This window comes from Acinonyx jubatus, chromosome C1 (assembly GCF_027475565.1).
Source record: "Acinonyx jubatus isolate Ajub_Pintada_27869175 chromosome C1, VMU_Ajub_asm_v1.0, whole genome shotgun sequence".
Classification (NCBI taxonomy): Eukaryota; Metazoa; Chordata; class Mammalia; order Carnivora; family Felidae; genus Acinonyx; species Acinonyx jubatus.
Genome location: NC_069381.1, coordinates 157,152,599 through 157,169,482, shown reverse-complemented (window position 1 = coordinate 157,169,482; position 16,884 = coordinate 157,152,599). Strand labels below are relative to the sequence as shown.

Sequence of the window (16,884 nt, the reverse complement as noted above, 5' to 3'; positions counted from 1 at the left end):
GCCCGCTTCGGATCCTTTGTCCCCCTCTCTCTCTGCTCCTCTCCAATGCTCGCTCGCTCTCTCTCTCTCAAAAATAAATACACATTAAAAAATAAAAAAGAATTTAAGGTTGCTGAACTTTAAAATCATATTGATTGATTGATTGATTGATTGATTTGTTTATTTATGAGGGAGAGAGGGAAAAAGAGAGAGAGAGAGGGAGAGAGGGAAAAAGAGAGAGAGAGAGAGAGATATCAAGCCAGGGAGAGGGAAGAAGGAAAGAGAGAATCTCAAGTAGGTTCTATGCTTAGTGTGGAGCCTGATGCAGGGCTTGATCCCACGACCCTGGGATCATGACCTGAGCCAAAATCATGAGTTGAATGCTCAACTGACTGAGCCACCCAGGCACCCCTTAAAATGTAACCTTTGTTCATCTCAGTAGTGCCTGGCACATAGTAACCACTTCAAATATTTGTTATATAAATAAAATAAATGAATAAATTAATATAAGTCAGTGTTAAATTGATAAATGTGTGTGTTTATATTATCCGAAGCTTTTGACTTCATGGTGTCATCAGGTTTTATTTGTATTGAAGAAATCCTGTATTCTGTATAGTTCCAATGAAGGGTGGGTGCCTCTTATCCAAAAAAGTATCTTTAAACACAGTATTTCTTAGCACCTTCTTAATTCAATATTTTTTTTTATTTTAAGTTTTTATTTAAATTCTAATTAGTTAACATATATATTAAAATTGATTTCAGGTGTCGAGTTTAGTGATTCGTCACTTACATATAACAGCCCAGTACTCTTCACAAGTGCCCTCCTTAATCCCCATCACCCATTTAGCCTATCCCCTGCCCTTAATTCAGGATTTATAAAATTGATTCTTTTTAGAGCAAAACTTTTAATCAAAGAACTGTGATATGTAATGATTTGGACCACTTTATCAATATGGTCATAAGAGCAATATTTAAAATCTAGTTTATTAAAAAACATCCTCTGGGGGCACCTTGCTGGCTCAGTTGATTAAGGGTCCAACTCTTGATTTCAGTTCTTGATCTCATGGTTGGTGAGATCAAGCCCCGCATCAGGCTCTGCACTGACAGCATGGAACCAGCTTTGGAGTTTCAGCCCCCCTCTCTTTCTCTCCGCCACGCCCCTGCATGTGTGCACGCTCTTTCTCTCTCTCTCAAAATAAACTTAAAGAAAAACACACAGGAGTGCCTGGGGTGGCTCAGTTATTTAAGCATCTGACTCTTGGTTTTGGCTTAGTCATGATCTCATGTGTTGTAAGATTGAGCTCCGCATCTGGCATTGCACTGACAATGCAGAGCCTGCTTGAGATTTTCTCTCTCCCTGTCTTTCTGCCCCTTCCCTGCTTGTGTGCAAACACACTCTTTCTCTCTCTCTCTCTCTGAAAATAAATAAACTTAAAAAAAAAAAAAAAAGAAGAATATCCTGTTGATTTGATTTGGGGATACTTTTTTTTTTTCAAGTTTATTTTGTTTATTGAGAGAGACAGAGGGTGTGTGAGCAGGCAGAGAGAGAATCTCAAGCAGGCTCCACACTGCCAGTGGGAAGTCTGATGCAGGCTTGAACCAGTAAACTGTGAGATCGTGACCTTAGCCGAAATCAAGAAGCTGGACGTTTAACCGACTGAGCCACCCACCCACCCCGGGAATACTTTTTTTAGAAAATCCAAACTTTTACAAAATAACGTTCATATTAAAGCTTGTTATTGTCAGTTTGTTATGGTTTTGTGTTAACCGAAGCTTTTATATTATTTACAGGTATGAATTGGTTTGTTAGTTATACAGTTGCGACCTATTTTTTTTTTTTAATTCATTGATTTGCTTTTATGAAATTAGCAGTCATTAAGTAATATGAATAATGTAGTTTTAAAAACAAAATCCTTTAATGTCATTTATATATGTGGTCCTCCAGTAATTGGGACTTTAAAAATTGACATGTTTCTGTTGAAATGTCATTTGATTTTTGGATTTCTGAAGTTGGCATCTTACCCTCTGAGGATTCTTAATATAATTCTTTCAATGTCTATCACTACCCAACTAAAATATCATGTTCTTTTTATTAAGCAGATGATTTTTATGTGTATTAGCAAAATCAAGTTTGACACATTCTTTTTCTGATATAGTATGATAGGTAGTCATGACCAGATCTGTAACAGTTTTTTACTTTTATATTCTAGGAAAAAGTATTGGGGGGCGTGGCCACAAAATTAGCGACTATTTTGAAGTAAGTTTATTGATAAATACCTCCAGTTCTTAATATTATTTTGGTATGGGCTGAAATAATTTCTTTGAAGTACAAGTTCAACTTTTGATTATCTATGTGATTAGAGCAGAGTGTCAGTACTATGTAATGTCCTGTCTTCCTAGGAACATTAAAATTTACTTTTATATTCATATATTCTTGTTGTAATTTTCAAAGTACTTCCTCACATACTTGCTTATATAACAGCCCAGGAGATAGGCACAGGAGATATTAGGGTTTCTATATTACAGATGAGGAAACTTAGGACCAGACATGTAAAGTAGCCTATTTAAAGTCAAATTCTAAATGGAAGTACAAAGAGAGAACTTGAATAACCTCTAGTTTAGAATTGTTTCTGCTGTCAGTGCAGTCTTTATGGCACCATAGCAACATTTGAGCCCTGTAGATGGAAGTTAAATAATAGAAATGTGAATCTAAGAGCCCCTGAAAATAATAAATGTGATAAATTTAGATTCTTACCCAGTTTAGAATATTACCTTATCCTTTTACACAGAAATACTTTTGGCTACCAGTTTTACATTACAGTACATTAATATGATTGTTAAAACAACAAACATGATCTACTCAGTTGAAAAATGCTTATATTTACTTGAGTGTGAGAGCAGAATTTGCCAGTTAGGGGAAGGGCTGCATTAAAAGCTTTTTTTTTTTTTTTTTTAACCATCCATTGTGTTTCTTAATTGGATTTACAGAATCTAAGGTAAAACTATTGCTGACCATGGTCTTGTATTGCTAACCTAGTGCTCTTTAGTTAAGGTCAGTCCCTCAGTGTTAATAAGAATCTTTGCCAAAGGTTGGATCAATTCAAATCAACAAATTTCGAGTCTGTTGAATATTCCTCATGTGCCACTAGTTCTGCTAGTCACTGTAGAGTAAAAAATGAATCAGACCAAGTCCCTAGGTTGCAGGAAGACATGCTAGGAGGTCCCCATCTCTGCTCTTCTCCTAAAACCCTGAGAGGAATCCAGTAGCAGTTTTCTCTTCCCATTCTTGGTAGAGAAGTGAGAAAGGCAGCTGTGGAATAGATTTGGAGGCTTCTCTTCATAGGCACCTAAGTCATGCACTGTAATTCATCTCATGCATGAAAGAAAGGATTGATTTTTATTAGATTTTGTGCTGTTAAACAGAAGAGATTTTGTCTGTGTAACTTTTTATATTAAGTGCTACAAACATTTGGATTTTTAACAGATCTAGAGAATGTTGATTCTGTTTTAAGATGGCTTATTACATTCACTAACTTCTACTTGTAAATATGTTAATTTGGGGGTGTTAGGGATTATACCCATTCAACAAACATTTATAAGGAACTATTAAAATTTGAAGGAAAAATAATATATGTTCATTGTTGGGGAGGGGGGGAATTTTTGAGTCTGCTGCAGTAACAAATTAAAACCAGAATGTTAAAAAAAAATAAGGGTCTTTGCTAAACATAGTCTTTTCATATTCTTGTGATCAGTATTCTCTCTTTAGTCTTTTAGGACTTGGCTGTAACTAACCTTAGTTTTGCTTTTTCTTGACCCATTTAAATCACTACTGAATTTAATTTAAAAGACAATATATTTAAATTAATTATTAATATCATGTCTAAAATAACATCTGTCTAAACCTATTTTCATAAAGTGTTTTCTTTTTTTTCTTAGTACCAAGGTGGGAATGGCTCAAGTCCAGTAAGAGGCATACCTCCTGCGATCCGTTCTCCTCAAAATTCGCATTCACATTCCACTCCTTCCTCATCTGTAAGTTTTGACATGTGTAGGGAGTCTTAAATCTACTAACATATGTATGTATGTATACTGAATATCTTTTCATTGAGAACTTCTATATATATTTATTTGTAGTTATCTTCTAAGAAAATTATTTTGTGAGGTAGGTTAAATTCTTTTTAATGATTTGATGCTGTTAGAACGTTATTTCTCAAAGTGAGATCCTTAAGTTAAAGATTTCCTGAATTGATTATATCCAAGAAGTAATGTTTCTATAAAAGAATGCTGTCAAACTTAGGGGACTACAATGAATACTCTTGTATTGGTCCATATTCAGTTACTGATTTCTAATTTCTAATTCTCTTAGAAATTAAATTTCTTAACCACTAAAGTGATAGCATGATTCCTTTCTAGACAAAGGTAGGCAGCCTTTAGCCTTGGACCATTTTATTTCAGCATAGGAGAAGAATCTTGGATCTAAAAATTATCTTACAACTTCTTGGTTTGTTTCTAGTGTATTTAAGTCCTAGTCCTTTTTATATGCATTGTTTTGCATATTGGATTTCATTTTTCCTTATCTTTCATTATATGAAAGTTTAATGTCTAACCAGAAAAGCAGTGTTGGCTCTGAGTAATTTAAAAATGAATTGAAGGTTTTTTAAAATCAAAGTATCTCTTATTTATTCAAATACCCTGTTTTTATTTCCAGTGTTCCCTTCTGGTCCTTGCTGGTAGACATATAATTAGTTGTATCTTACTTATTTTGTACCTTGGACACATTATATTGTAATATGCAAAATAAACTATGAGACTCAATAATTTTGAGTCGTAGTGATAGCAGTGATACAATGATATAATCTGTTTTCAATGATGTGTTTTAAAACTAGTCACTAGATAAACCATGAAACTCAACAGTAAATTGATATTATACTATATATGGGCATGCATTATTGTCCCTATTAATAAGAATTCTATATTAAGATCTTCTCAGTTTTACTTTTTGAGCCATCGTCATCTGTTTTTAATATTTTTGTTTTAAATAACGTATTTGGCCTTGTTTAACAGATTGAAAGCATTAAAATGTTTTTGATGGTTCTAGGATATAAGCTTCTTGAGGGCAGGGAATATATGGTTGTCTCTTTCATTGCACCTTTATGTAAGGGAGGGTACTCTAAAAATGAATGCTAACTGAATAAACAGTGATAAAAAGTTTTAAAAAGTCAATTTAGAAAGTCAATTATGTTTTAATTCAGTTATTATCCTGATAAAAACGTAGGAGGTGTTAAGTAGTTGTTGCTGAGGAGAAGCCTATTTTCTTCTTGCTAATGTAAAAATTTTAATATTTTTTTTTAAGGTTCGACCGAATAGCCCTTCTCCTACTGCATTAGCTTTTGGGGACCACCCTATTTTACAACCAAAGCAGTTATCCTTTAAAATTACTCAGGTAAATAGTAATTGAAATTTCTTTGTGTGATTTGTAAGAAACTAGTGACTTATAAGAAACTTAGTGTAACGTAGAAACTAGTGGACATAGTCATAAAGTAAAATTATACATCAAGAAAGCTAATTACTAGACAAAAAAGTAGTTTGTAGGGGGTGAGAAATTGAAACACCCAGTTTACTATCAGCTTGTCCTTTGTTACATGCTGGTTAAATATGTAGATGTTTTGGGGCACCTGGGTGGCTCAGTCGGTTAAGTGTCTGACTCTTGATTTTAGTTCAGGTACATGATCTCATGGTTTGTGAGTTTGCGGTGCTGGCAGTGCGGAGCCTGCTTGGGATTCTTTCTCTCTCTCTCCCCCTCTCTCTCTGCCTCTCCCCTGCGTGCGCGCTCTCTCTCGCTCTCTCTTTCTCTCTCTCAAGATAAATAAATAAACATTAAAAACTTTTTAAAAATATCTAGATGTTTAAGTATATTAAATAGAACAACCATAACATGTCAATTTTGTTTACTGATTTTTTTTTTTTGAACATACCATCCAAATAAATATAATCATCGTCTTCCTGAAGCTATTACATTTGTCATACGTGGACATAAAAGGTGTTCATTTTGGGTGTATGTATTTATATACATACATATATATGTGTGTATATAAATTTATATATATGTATAAATTTATATAATTTATATATAAATTTATAAAAATTATACATATATTATAAATAAATAAATATATAATAAATTTATACATAAATTTATATATGTGCTATATACTTAAAATATTTGAAAATTGAATATTAGATATCTTTTATGCTTATTTGGTTTTATGAATTTTGATTACTAAGTTTTTCATTTTAACTTTTTACGTATGACAGTTTGGGGATGATACTGTCTCAAACCACGGGGATTTGAAGAGTAGATGTTTTTGCTTAGCCATCTTTATTACCCAATTTATTGCCATTAGACTTTTCTGTTAGGTCATGTGCAAATTGTTGTACATGCATCAAAACTTCAGGCTATTCATTGTTTTCAGTCAATGAATAGTTCATGAAAGTTTTTGCCATGTTCAAAAGTCAGCTAGAGTTGATAGCACAAAGCAGTGGTTATATTGAATTTTAATGAAGAACATAACAATATTCTAAAACTTTTAGTAATCAGTCTTTTAAATATTTGTAACCTTGTAGAAGTTATACTTCTGAAGATATTAAAACTTAAAACTGTACTAAGACTTTTGGGATAACTTTTATGAACACAAACTCAAATATTTTCTGTGCTTTTTAGAATCAGAGTAAAATCTAGTTTATATTTGCATGCAGTGATATATATAATGAAGATAATCAAATAGTTTTCTTTCATTTAGACTGATCTCACAATGCTGAAATTAGCAGCATTAGAAAGTAATAAAAACCAGGACCTGGAAAAGAAGGAGGGTCGTATAGATGACTTGCTCAGGGTAAGTAATAAGTCATAGAGGGAAAATTGAGTGAATTATTTGGCAATAGTAAAAGTTGAGGAAATACTTAGCAACGTAAAAAAAATTCTATAGCTGAGAAGAATAAGCTTTTTCTGGTAGTTTTAAGTACATGAAAATAACTATTTTAAAGTGCAAATTATTAGTTCTTTAAATGTGAATTGAGAAACAGTTGGAGAAATAGAGGGAAGTTTATAAAATTTATTTTTATTTGATCAACTATCATAAGACAGATAGCCATTTTGTGTTAGTTTTAAGGGTGTAATTGATTTTGTCTTAAACCCTCTGATATTCGGTATTATATAAGATGAAGTAACTGATGCAATCCTGTGAAATTTTTAATGGAAACCTTGCAAAAAGACACATCAGAAAGTATTATAATGTGAGTAAGGTATGAAGCAGTGGTTCTCACTCCATGATGCTCATTAGAATTACCAAATGGGAAAGGTGGGAGGCACTTTATAAAGGTGGCCATGCCTAAACTCCAACCTGAGGGGTTCTGATTAAGTTGATGTGAGGTCAGGGGTTCGGCATTGGTAGTTTTAAAAACTCCTCCAGATAATTATAATTTAAGCCAGCATTAAGAACTGGTGGTATAGAAATTCAGTGAAATCAACACCTGTGGTCTTACCATAATGATCTACACGTTTGAAACTCCCAGCTTGCCTTTTCCTGATCCTATCCCAGTCACTTCTCACATCCCTTTACCATTACCTACTAAGTTTTGTATTTATTATGCCTTTGTGTTTCTTTATGGTTTTATCACATGTATCTATACATTCTTAACAACGTACTTCAGGGTTTTTTTGAACTTTGCATAAAATTACGCTGAGGACACCTGGGTGGCTCAGTTGGTTGAGCGTCCGACTTCAGCTCAGGTCATTGTCTCATGGCTCATGGTTTCAAGTCCCGCGTTGGGTTGTGTGCTGACAGCTCAGAGCCTGGAGCCTGCTTCGGATTCTGTGTCTCCCTCCCTCTCTCTGCCATTCTCCCATTTGCTCCGTCTCTCTCACAAATATAAATAAAAACATTTTTAAAAAATTACGCTGTATGTACCCTTTTGCCCTGCTTGTTTTCACTAAACATTAAATGTGGAATTGTCATGTACTTTGTTTCATGTTATATAGTAAGGTTTTATATGAATATACCGTAATACATCTTTTTGCTGTTGGTAGACATTTTGTTTCTACTTTTTTGCTAATACGAATGGTCCTGCTAACAACATTCTAATACATGTCTTCTAGCACAAATGTGGAAAAATTTGTCTTACGTTATATGCTTAAGAGAGATGTGGCCAGAGTACATGGCATGCACATCTTCAATTTTGCTTTATAATGATGCCAAATTTTTCCCAAAGTGGTTGGATTAGTTTACACTCCTACCGGCAGTGGGCAAGAAATAATCTTGGTGCTTATTATCTTTGTCAAGGCTTATTATAATCAGATATAAGAAATTTTTTTGGCAAATTTGATAGAGGGAAACAAGGTGTCTTTTATTGTGCATTCTCTTTTATCATCTTTTAAAATGTTTATTAACTGTGTTTCTTCTGTGAAATAACTGATGTTTTTTGCTCATTTTTTCTTAGTGGGTTGCTATCTTTTTTTTATTGATGTCAGTTTCTTGTTGTTCATATATATTGATTTTCTCCCAGTGTGCAAATTGCCTCTTTATTTCTTCATGCTGTCTTTTGATGATTAGATGCATTTAAAAATTTTATATGATTAAGTACATCTTTTTGTTTGTAGTTTATGTTATGTTTGTACCAAGTTATTATCAAAGGTATACCAAAAGAACTATTTTTTTTTTTAATTTCTAATATCATAAAGATATCCCTCTATATTTTCTTTTAAAACCTTTGTAGTCTGGGTTTTCAAGACAAGTTGTTAATCTCACTGGAATTTGTTTTTCGGTATGGTGTAAATAAGGTTTCATTTTATTTTCTTTCTATGTAGATAATCAGTTGCCCAGCTCATTTAATTGAAACTCCACTCTTTCCTGCCAGTTCCGTCATGTAATCTATGTTCCATATACAAGTGGATCTATTTCTGTATTCTCTGCTGTGTTCCATGTTCTGTTTGTGTATTCCTACACTGGTACAGCATCTTTTATCATTTAGCAATTGTCTTTGTTAGTACCAGAGAACATAAACAGCAATAGTTTAAATGAGATACAATATTAGTTTTTGAGAAGAGAACAGAACTGGTTCTGTCATCACAGAACTGGTGATGTCTTCATAGTGTCTTATGGGATCTTGACTCCTTCAGTTTTTTATTCCTTTATCCTTAGTGTATGGCTTTTATCTTGAAGGTCATATCAAGGTGTAAAATATTTATTAGAGTCTCATAGTTACGATAGGTTAGCTAGGTACATATCAATCCAGAATAAAACGTAAGCTTTCATTGCTAATAAAGAAAGAGAAAGTAGATTTGGGTGATCATAATTGCTGTAGCTTTGTATTAAATCTTGATTTGTGATTGAAGAAATATCCTTTCTTTTTCGCTATTTTTGGCCTTTTGTAGTTTTAGAGAAATGTTAGAATCAAATTTTGAACACACACACACACACACACACACACACCACAGTTTGTTTGAATTGTGCCTAATGAGGAGGGTTTCTTGGTACTGACTTCCATTTGTGTTCCTCTGAGAATCTCTTTATTTTACCCTTTTCCTTGAAAAATAATTTTATTAGGTATATAATTTCAGATTGGTAGCTCTTTTCTCCTAGCATCTTCGATATATTATGTCTTTTGGCTTCTACCATGATTGGCCTAGAACTGTGGTTCTCAAAATATGATTCCCAGACTAGAAGCATCAGCATCCTGTGGAATTTATTAGAAATAATTTTCAGGGGTGCCTGGGTGGCTCAGTCGGTTGAGCGTCTGGCTTCGGCTCAGGTCATGATCTCACAGCTCGTGAGTTCGAGCCCCGCGTCGGGCTCTGTGCTGACAGCTCGGAGCCTGGAGCCTGCTTCAAATTCTGTGCCTCCCTTTCTCTCTGCCCCAAACCACTCGCATTCTGTCTCTGTCTCTCTCAAAAATAAATAAACATTAAAAAAAATTTTTTAAAGAAAGAAAGAAATAATTTTCAGACCCTACTCCAGACTGACTTATATAGAAACTTGGGGAGTGTGTCCCACCCAGCAGTCTGTATTCTAACAAGCCCTCCAGGTTATTCTGTCGTTATCCTAGACTAATCTGACTCATCTCCTGAGTTTATATAAGGGCTTTTGCATGAGCATATGGCTGCCTAGAAAGTCAGCAAAATGGGTATCTTATTGCCAAGAAAGATGGTGGAAATAGTTAGCTATTGGGTAGGCATCAGTAGTGTCAGCCCCAAGTTTAATGGAGAAAACAGTTTTATCAGTTACAAAAGATGGAAGAGAACTTACATTCATTTTTAAGTGTTATTCATTTTATATACATATATTTAGTTTTTTTTAACTAAGTGAGATAGATAGTATTGCCCCTATTTTAGAAATACAAAAGAAATAAACTAAGGTTCAGGTAACTGACTGAACTTAGCCAAGGTTATATACCTTAGGATGTGGATTTGAACCATGGAATATGGATACAAATTCCATGTACTTTCCACTGCACAGTTAAGCAACATTTAACAGTATTATGCCACAATAAGTAGATGTTGAAAAAAAATTTTTTAGTATCATACTCAAATCCTTAATTAACCCTTTCTTTTTATATACTTTATTCAGAATGTTAAAACTATTCATCAGTGTCTCATATACACAAATTCTAGACCTTTTCCATTTTCTCCTTATTTTGTAGGCTAATTGTGATCTCAGACGGCAAATAGATGAACAACAAAAATTACTTGAAAAATACAAAGAACGATTAAATAAGTGCATATCAATGAGCAAAAAACTGCTTATTGAAAAGGTAGGTGATTTGTTTCCTTTTCATTCCGCTTGACCCCTTTTTTGCCTTGTACAGTTTTAAATTTTAAATAAATAAAATTGATGATATTTTCCTTCTCCTTCCAGAGTACGCAAGAAAAACTGTCAAGCCGAGAGAAGAGTATGCAAGACAGATTACGCCTTGGGCACTTCACAACAGTTAGACATGGTGCTTCATTTACTGAACAATGGACAGATGGTTTTGCGTTTCAGAATCTCGTGAAGTTAGTCATTCTTACATTTTAAATAATGTAGTGTTCCTTTGAGTTTTTATTACTTGCAAAGATTGTACATTTGGAATTGTGTTCTACGTCTACTCCTTACTATTTGAAATCACAGAATTTAGTACATTTGAAAGGAACGTAAAACACAAGTATTACAATTTCAGCTTTAGCAAATTTCTTGATTAGTTAGCATTCATCCATACAGCATGATGTATTATTCTAAACATGACTTTCCAAAATATAAACTGACCTTCCAGCTTTATAGATGATTTGGGAGGGAACTGTAATTGTCATTGGAAGATTTACATCTATATGTATATATATCTTGGGATTTGCCTACTTAGTTTCCCCCCCCCCCCCATTCTCCAATCCTTACTTTAGTCTTAGTATTCAGCCCTTGTCTGCTCTCTGTTCCTATGGAAAAGACAAGAACTTTTTCTGTTCTGTTTTAGATACAATAATTCTAAATCAGTTGAACTGAACATGTGGCTTTAGTGTTTCTGAGGTAAACTTTAAAACAGAGAAGTTATTGAGTTTAGATGATTGACTCTGTTAAGAAGCCAAGACCTATGCTGCCCCCCCCCTTTTTTTTTTGCCGGAAAAATTTTAAAACCTGCAAAGCAGGAGTAGTGGCAGCATCTACATCAGATTTCCTAGAACTCGTTCAGTTATGTGCAAAATGGAGGCAAAGCTGTATCTCCCGTATTATATAAACATCGCTGTTTTAAACACTGGTTCCCAGGACTTAGCACAGAATGGCCTTCTCTATCTCAGTTGATTTCTTCAGCTTTTGTTCAGCACCAGCTGTGCTGGGTGAAAGGTGTACCATAGTGAAGGATGTTGTTCTTGTGATGCTAGAGATTTTGGCTTTTAATTCCTGTGGATAATATGGAGCTATTAAAGGTTTGTCTGTAGTGTGTGTGGTCAGAATTGAGTTTTAGAAAGATAACTCATGATAATATGGGAATGTTGGAAAGAAGATAAATTGTTGACAGCTGAGATGGGGAGAGGTCTCCAAATGAAAGATGATTAGGTTTGAGCTAAAATATTGACAGTGAAACTAGAGATACGTTTGAGGTAGAAACCATGATTTTTGAGTATTTTAAAAGCAAGAACCTCAGCTGCTAAACCCAGACCTACAGTTGTCCTGGTAATGAATAAAATAAGTTACAGTGTATAACCTTAAATATAAATCTAAAACACAAGCTCTGTTAGTAGTTAAAATTTCTTCACTGAGCTATCAAAAAAGAGCAAAATTGGGGCTTCCGGGTTGGTGAACACGTGGAAGTCTGGGGAGAGTGGTGCAAATGGAGAGGGCATTGGAAGCTCTGTGCCCTTCCCTTGTGCCTTGCCCTATGCACCTCTTCAGTCTGGCTGTTCTTGCTTTGTGCCTTTTTATGATAAGTAAGTAATCTAGTTTTTAAAAAATTACTTGCATTTCTTGAATTGAGGGCCTACTGTGTATTGTTATACATACCTTATATCAAGTTACTTATCAGTGTGTATCAAGTAGTTTATCAGTGATAGAACCCAAAGTAGTTGACAGATAAGAGAAATAAATATTAGTAATGTTAAATTAATCTCTAAAATGTGTAGTCATTCCTGAATAATCAGATATTTGCTATATATTCATTCCAGTAATTCTTTACTTTCCGTTAGGATTTTGATCAGTAGGGTTATTGCTGTTTATTTTCATTTATAACATCTTGATTGTGTTCTAAAGTAGCTTTAAAAGTTAACTTTTTAAATAAAGTTATTCCTACTTCCAAATGGAAACTGGATTAAAGTCCTGTTCTAGCTTTGCTATTCTTGAATTTTCTCCACCCTTTTACTCTTCTCTGTGGGTGGTTAGTGATTCTTTCATTCTGGTCATATTCTACTACCATCTGGCTAGAACCATAGGAAAAGGCAGTGTGCATGAAGTCAGTTTTGCATCAGCAGAGTAGAAGTTCTGTAGTTCTGGTTTGAGTGGGGGTGGGGAGCCAAGGAATTGAAACATTTGTCTTGTTTTAAATCTTAGTCTTATAACCATGTAGCGTTTTTAAAACTTTTTCTTAGCGTGTTGAGGTGACCTAAAAGGGAACCGGTTACTTTGAGAACAAGTTTGCCTGGGCGGCTCTGTCAGTTAAGCATCCAACTTTGGCTCAGCTCTTGATCTCACAGTTCATGGGTTCAAGCCCTGCGTTTTGGGCTCTGCTGACAGCTCAGAGCCTGGAGCCTGCTTCGGTTTCTGTGTTTCCCTCTTTCTCTGCCCCTCCCCCATCTCAAAAATAAACGTTAAAAAAAAAAGCTTCACTGTTAACCTACTCTTGCTCTGGTCAGATTGCTGAAATCTCTAACATGTGTTTTTATAGTAGACATGATATTTAGTAGTTTTTTACAATTAGTAAGCTTTAGATTCTTGAATGGGAAACAGTAATATTTATTTACTTTTATTAATTGCTCATTCTTTAAAGCCATGCTAATTTTTGTTTCCTTCAGGTAGTGAAAATTTCCTCTTTCTTCATAAATGTCTTAAACTGTGTGTGTCGGGGCGGGGGGGGGGCAGAGAGAAAGAGAGAGCAGTCGTGGGTGTGCATGTGGGGAGAGGGAGAGAGAGACTCTCAAGCAGGCGCCATGCTCAGCGCAGAGCCCGACGCAGGGCTTCATCCCACAACCCTGGGATCATGACCTGAGCAGAAATCAAGCATCAGATAGTCAGATGCTTAATTGACTGAGCCACCCAGGCTCTCCTCTTCTTAAATTTCTCGTATTCAGATCAATTTTTGTTTCAAGATAGCACTTGCACATTCCCCAAATCTTCTTAACAGAGATAAAGTTAGAAAATAACACTTTATTAAATTAATATTTGTGGAATGCAAACTGGTGCAGCCACTCTGGAAAACAGTATGGAGGTTCCTCAAGAAATTAAAAATAGAACCACCCTACGACCCAGCAATTGCACAACTAGGTGTTTATCCAGGGGATGCAGGTGTGCTGTTTCGAAGGGACACGTGCACCCCAGTGTATATAGCAGTGCTATTGACAATAGCCAAAGTATGGAAAGAGCCCAAATGTCCATCAGCGGATGATGGCAATCAAAAAGAATGAAATCTTGCCATTTGCAACTAGGTGGATGGAACTAGAGGGTATTGTGCGACATTAGTCAGAAAAGACAAGTATATGGCTTCATTCATATGAGGACTTTAAGATACAAAACAGATGAATATAAGGGAAGGGAAGCAAAAATAATATAAAAACAGGGAGGGGGACGAAACATAAGAGACTCTTAAATACAGAGAACAAACAGGGTTGCTGGAGGGGTTGGGGGGGGATGGGCTAAATGGATAAGGGGCATTAAGGAATCTACTCCTGATATCATTGTTGCACCGTGTGCTAACATAGATGTAAATTATAAAAAAATAAATACATTATGGAAAATAAATAATATTACACATTTAAAAAATTCATATTTGGGGCGCCTGGATGGCGCAGTCGGTTAAACGTCCGACTTCAGCCAGGTCACGATCTCACCGTCCGTGAGTTCGAGCCCCGCGTCGGGCGCTGGGCTGATGGCTCAGAGCCTGGAGCCTGTTTCCAATTCTGTGTCTCCCTCTCTCTCTGCCCCTCCCCCGTTCATGCTCTGTCTCTCTCTGTCCCAAAAATAAATAAACGTTGGAAAAAAAAAATTCATATTTGCCTTTTGTAAGTTTTTCTACAAACAGTAAGTGATCAGATGCATGTTTAAAATATACTCCGTGCTTACCTCTGTTCTTTTTTTAATAGCCCATTTATGTCATTCAGCAAATATTTACTGAATACCTAGTATGTGCTGATTATTGTGGTCGCACCAGAGATACAATAGGGTAGAAAATAGATGCAGTCTCTGTTCTCATGGAGTAATGTAGTCTAACTAGAGACATTCTAATCAAATGTCTGTAGGATTGATGCTTATTAGAAAGAAGGAAGCGGAGATCTACAAGCTACCATGAGATTATATATGGCAACACAGCTTTCCCTAGTTCAAGGGATTTAGGGAATTTAGAAATGAATGCTTCAAATTAGACCTAGAAAGTGAGTACAAGTTAGTTCAGAAAGGTGGAACCATAATTTATGTTTATGTTATATGATTTGTTAAATGATTTTTTCATGTTTATTAATGTATTTTCATCTTTTAACTGTGAAGAGTAAACAAAAAGTAAATACGGTTTTTTACATTTATTTTTATACAGGCAACAAGAATGGGTGAATCAGCAAAGGGAAGATATTGAAAGGCAAAGGAAACTTCTAGCCAAGCGCAAACCTCCCACAGCTAATAATTCTCAGGCACCCTCTACCAATTCTGAACCAAAACAAAGGAAAAACAAAGCAGTCAATGGAGCAGAGAATGATCCCTTTGTTAGACCAAATTTACCACAACTGTAAGCCTCCATTTTAACTTTTTTTTTAATTGTTGCCAATGAGCATGAATGTTTGTGATAGATGTTATTTGTAGTTAAACTAATACTTAAATACTAAAAGTAGTTATGGCCAGGAATGAAGGCAGTATTGAAATTTATGACTAAATTAATAATCTCCAGATATCTGAATTCTGCCTTTGTAAGTGGAGATTTATTAATCCTCTTTTAAAGTAGAGATTTAGGTAGCTAAGAGGAAACTGGAATCCACTCTTTCTTCATGTCTGAATGATAGAGTCAGTTATCAGTTTTGATTATTTCAATTCAGTGTTTCCATTAATGTTCCTTTTTCTGAGAAAATGTTAAGTAATATAACTGACGTATTTTTTTAACCTGTGAAAGCAATACGTTGGTAAGTTGTAGGTACTGTTTATTCCCTTCCTGCTTTTACTTATTTTCTGAATTTTCTGCATTAATGATGAATTTATAGTTCAAGGGACAAAGACATTTTTAAATCATTAAATGCTTATGATAGAAAACTGGGAAAATATGAAAGAACATAATAAAACAATATAGACCATGATCCCATCCCACAGAGAAGACCATTTTTAAAATGTTGACTTAAAGATACATCCAAATTTCTATAATTTTTCTGTTCTGCAGGAACTTAAGTTTATGAGTAGAAAATACACACCCACCCATCCCCGTTTGATATTTTTATGTGGATGTATTCTTTCTCTCCTTTGTTGGAAGGTCGTGTTTCACTTATGCTTTGATTCCCATCCCTGGCTACATGAGGGACCTCTTCTATCTGATACTCCTTTATCTTACATCGTTGACTTTGTTCTTTACTGATTCCTTCCTTTTAGAAAACAAAATGAAACAAAAAACTCTGCTGCCATTATATATCTCTACCCTCGTCTCCATATTCTGTCATCTTTATTAACCAGGTTTCCCAAAAGACTTACTTGGGCCAGTCTCTTCTGCCTCAACTTCTCTTTTGTCCTTTCTTAAGTGAAACTGCCTTTTAAACATTATCTTTTTGATGCTCAGTGTCCTAGACATTTGAGTCTTTAACTTGGCAACGTTGAATATTGTTGACTTCTTATTTTTTCCCAGTTCTCTTATTGCCTATTTCTTTTGAAATACCTTGTTATCCTAATTTTCATTTTAACTCTTCTGGCTCATCTTCTCAGTCTCTTCTGTGGACATTATTTACTCTACCAGTTTGTAAAATGTAGGTGTTTTAAGGATCTGTCTTGGCCATCTTACTTCCTCCCCTACATATTCTTGAAAACTAGCTACTCTTAGAATTTCAGTTACCACATACATGCTACTGACCTCCAAGATTTGATCTCCAGTACACTTTTCTCTTGAGTATTAAATATTTGTATCTCAGTTTTGAATGTCATATCCTTGCATAGTTGATATTGGTACTTCAGTGCTTCACAGGAACCTCTAATGCAGCCTTTTCAAAACCAT

General features: G+C 34.9%; 1 protein-coding gene and 1 long non-coding RNA gene across 3 annotated transcripts in view; both read left to right on the top strand.

Annotated features, from left to right (window-relative positions):
- Positions 1-16,884, top strand: part of LOC128314062 (uncharacterized) — a 263,838-nt gene that overhangs the window by 144,818 nt on the left and 102,136 nt on the right. The window lies entirely within an intron of this gene.
- TLK1 (tousled like kinase 1) overlaps positions 1-16,884 on the top strand; it is a 196,332-nt gene that overhangs the window by 132,854 nt on the left and 46,594 nt on the right. For both annotated transcript variants that reach the window (XM_053215268.1, XM_027055511.2), the window contains exons 5-11: positions 2,190-2,236; positions 3,916-4,011; positions 5,333-5,422; positions 6,780-6,872; positions 10,675-10,785; positions 10,890-11,026; positions 15,238-15,426. In XM_053215268.1, the coding sequence (XP_053071243.1) occupies positions 2,190-2,236; positions 3,916-4,011; positions 5,333-5,422; positions 6,780-6,872; positions 10,675-10,785; positions 10,890-11,026; positions 15,238-15,426 (763 nt within the window). The remainder of the gene's footprint in view (positions 1-2,189; positions 2,237-3,915; positions 4,012-5,332; positions 5,423-6,779; positions 6,873-10,674; positions 10,786-10,889; positions 11,027-15,237; positions 15,427-16,884) is intronic.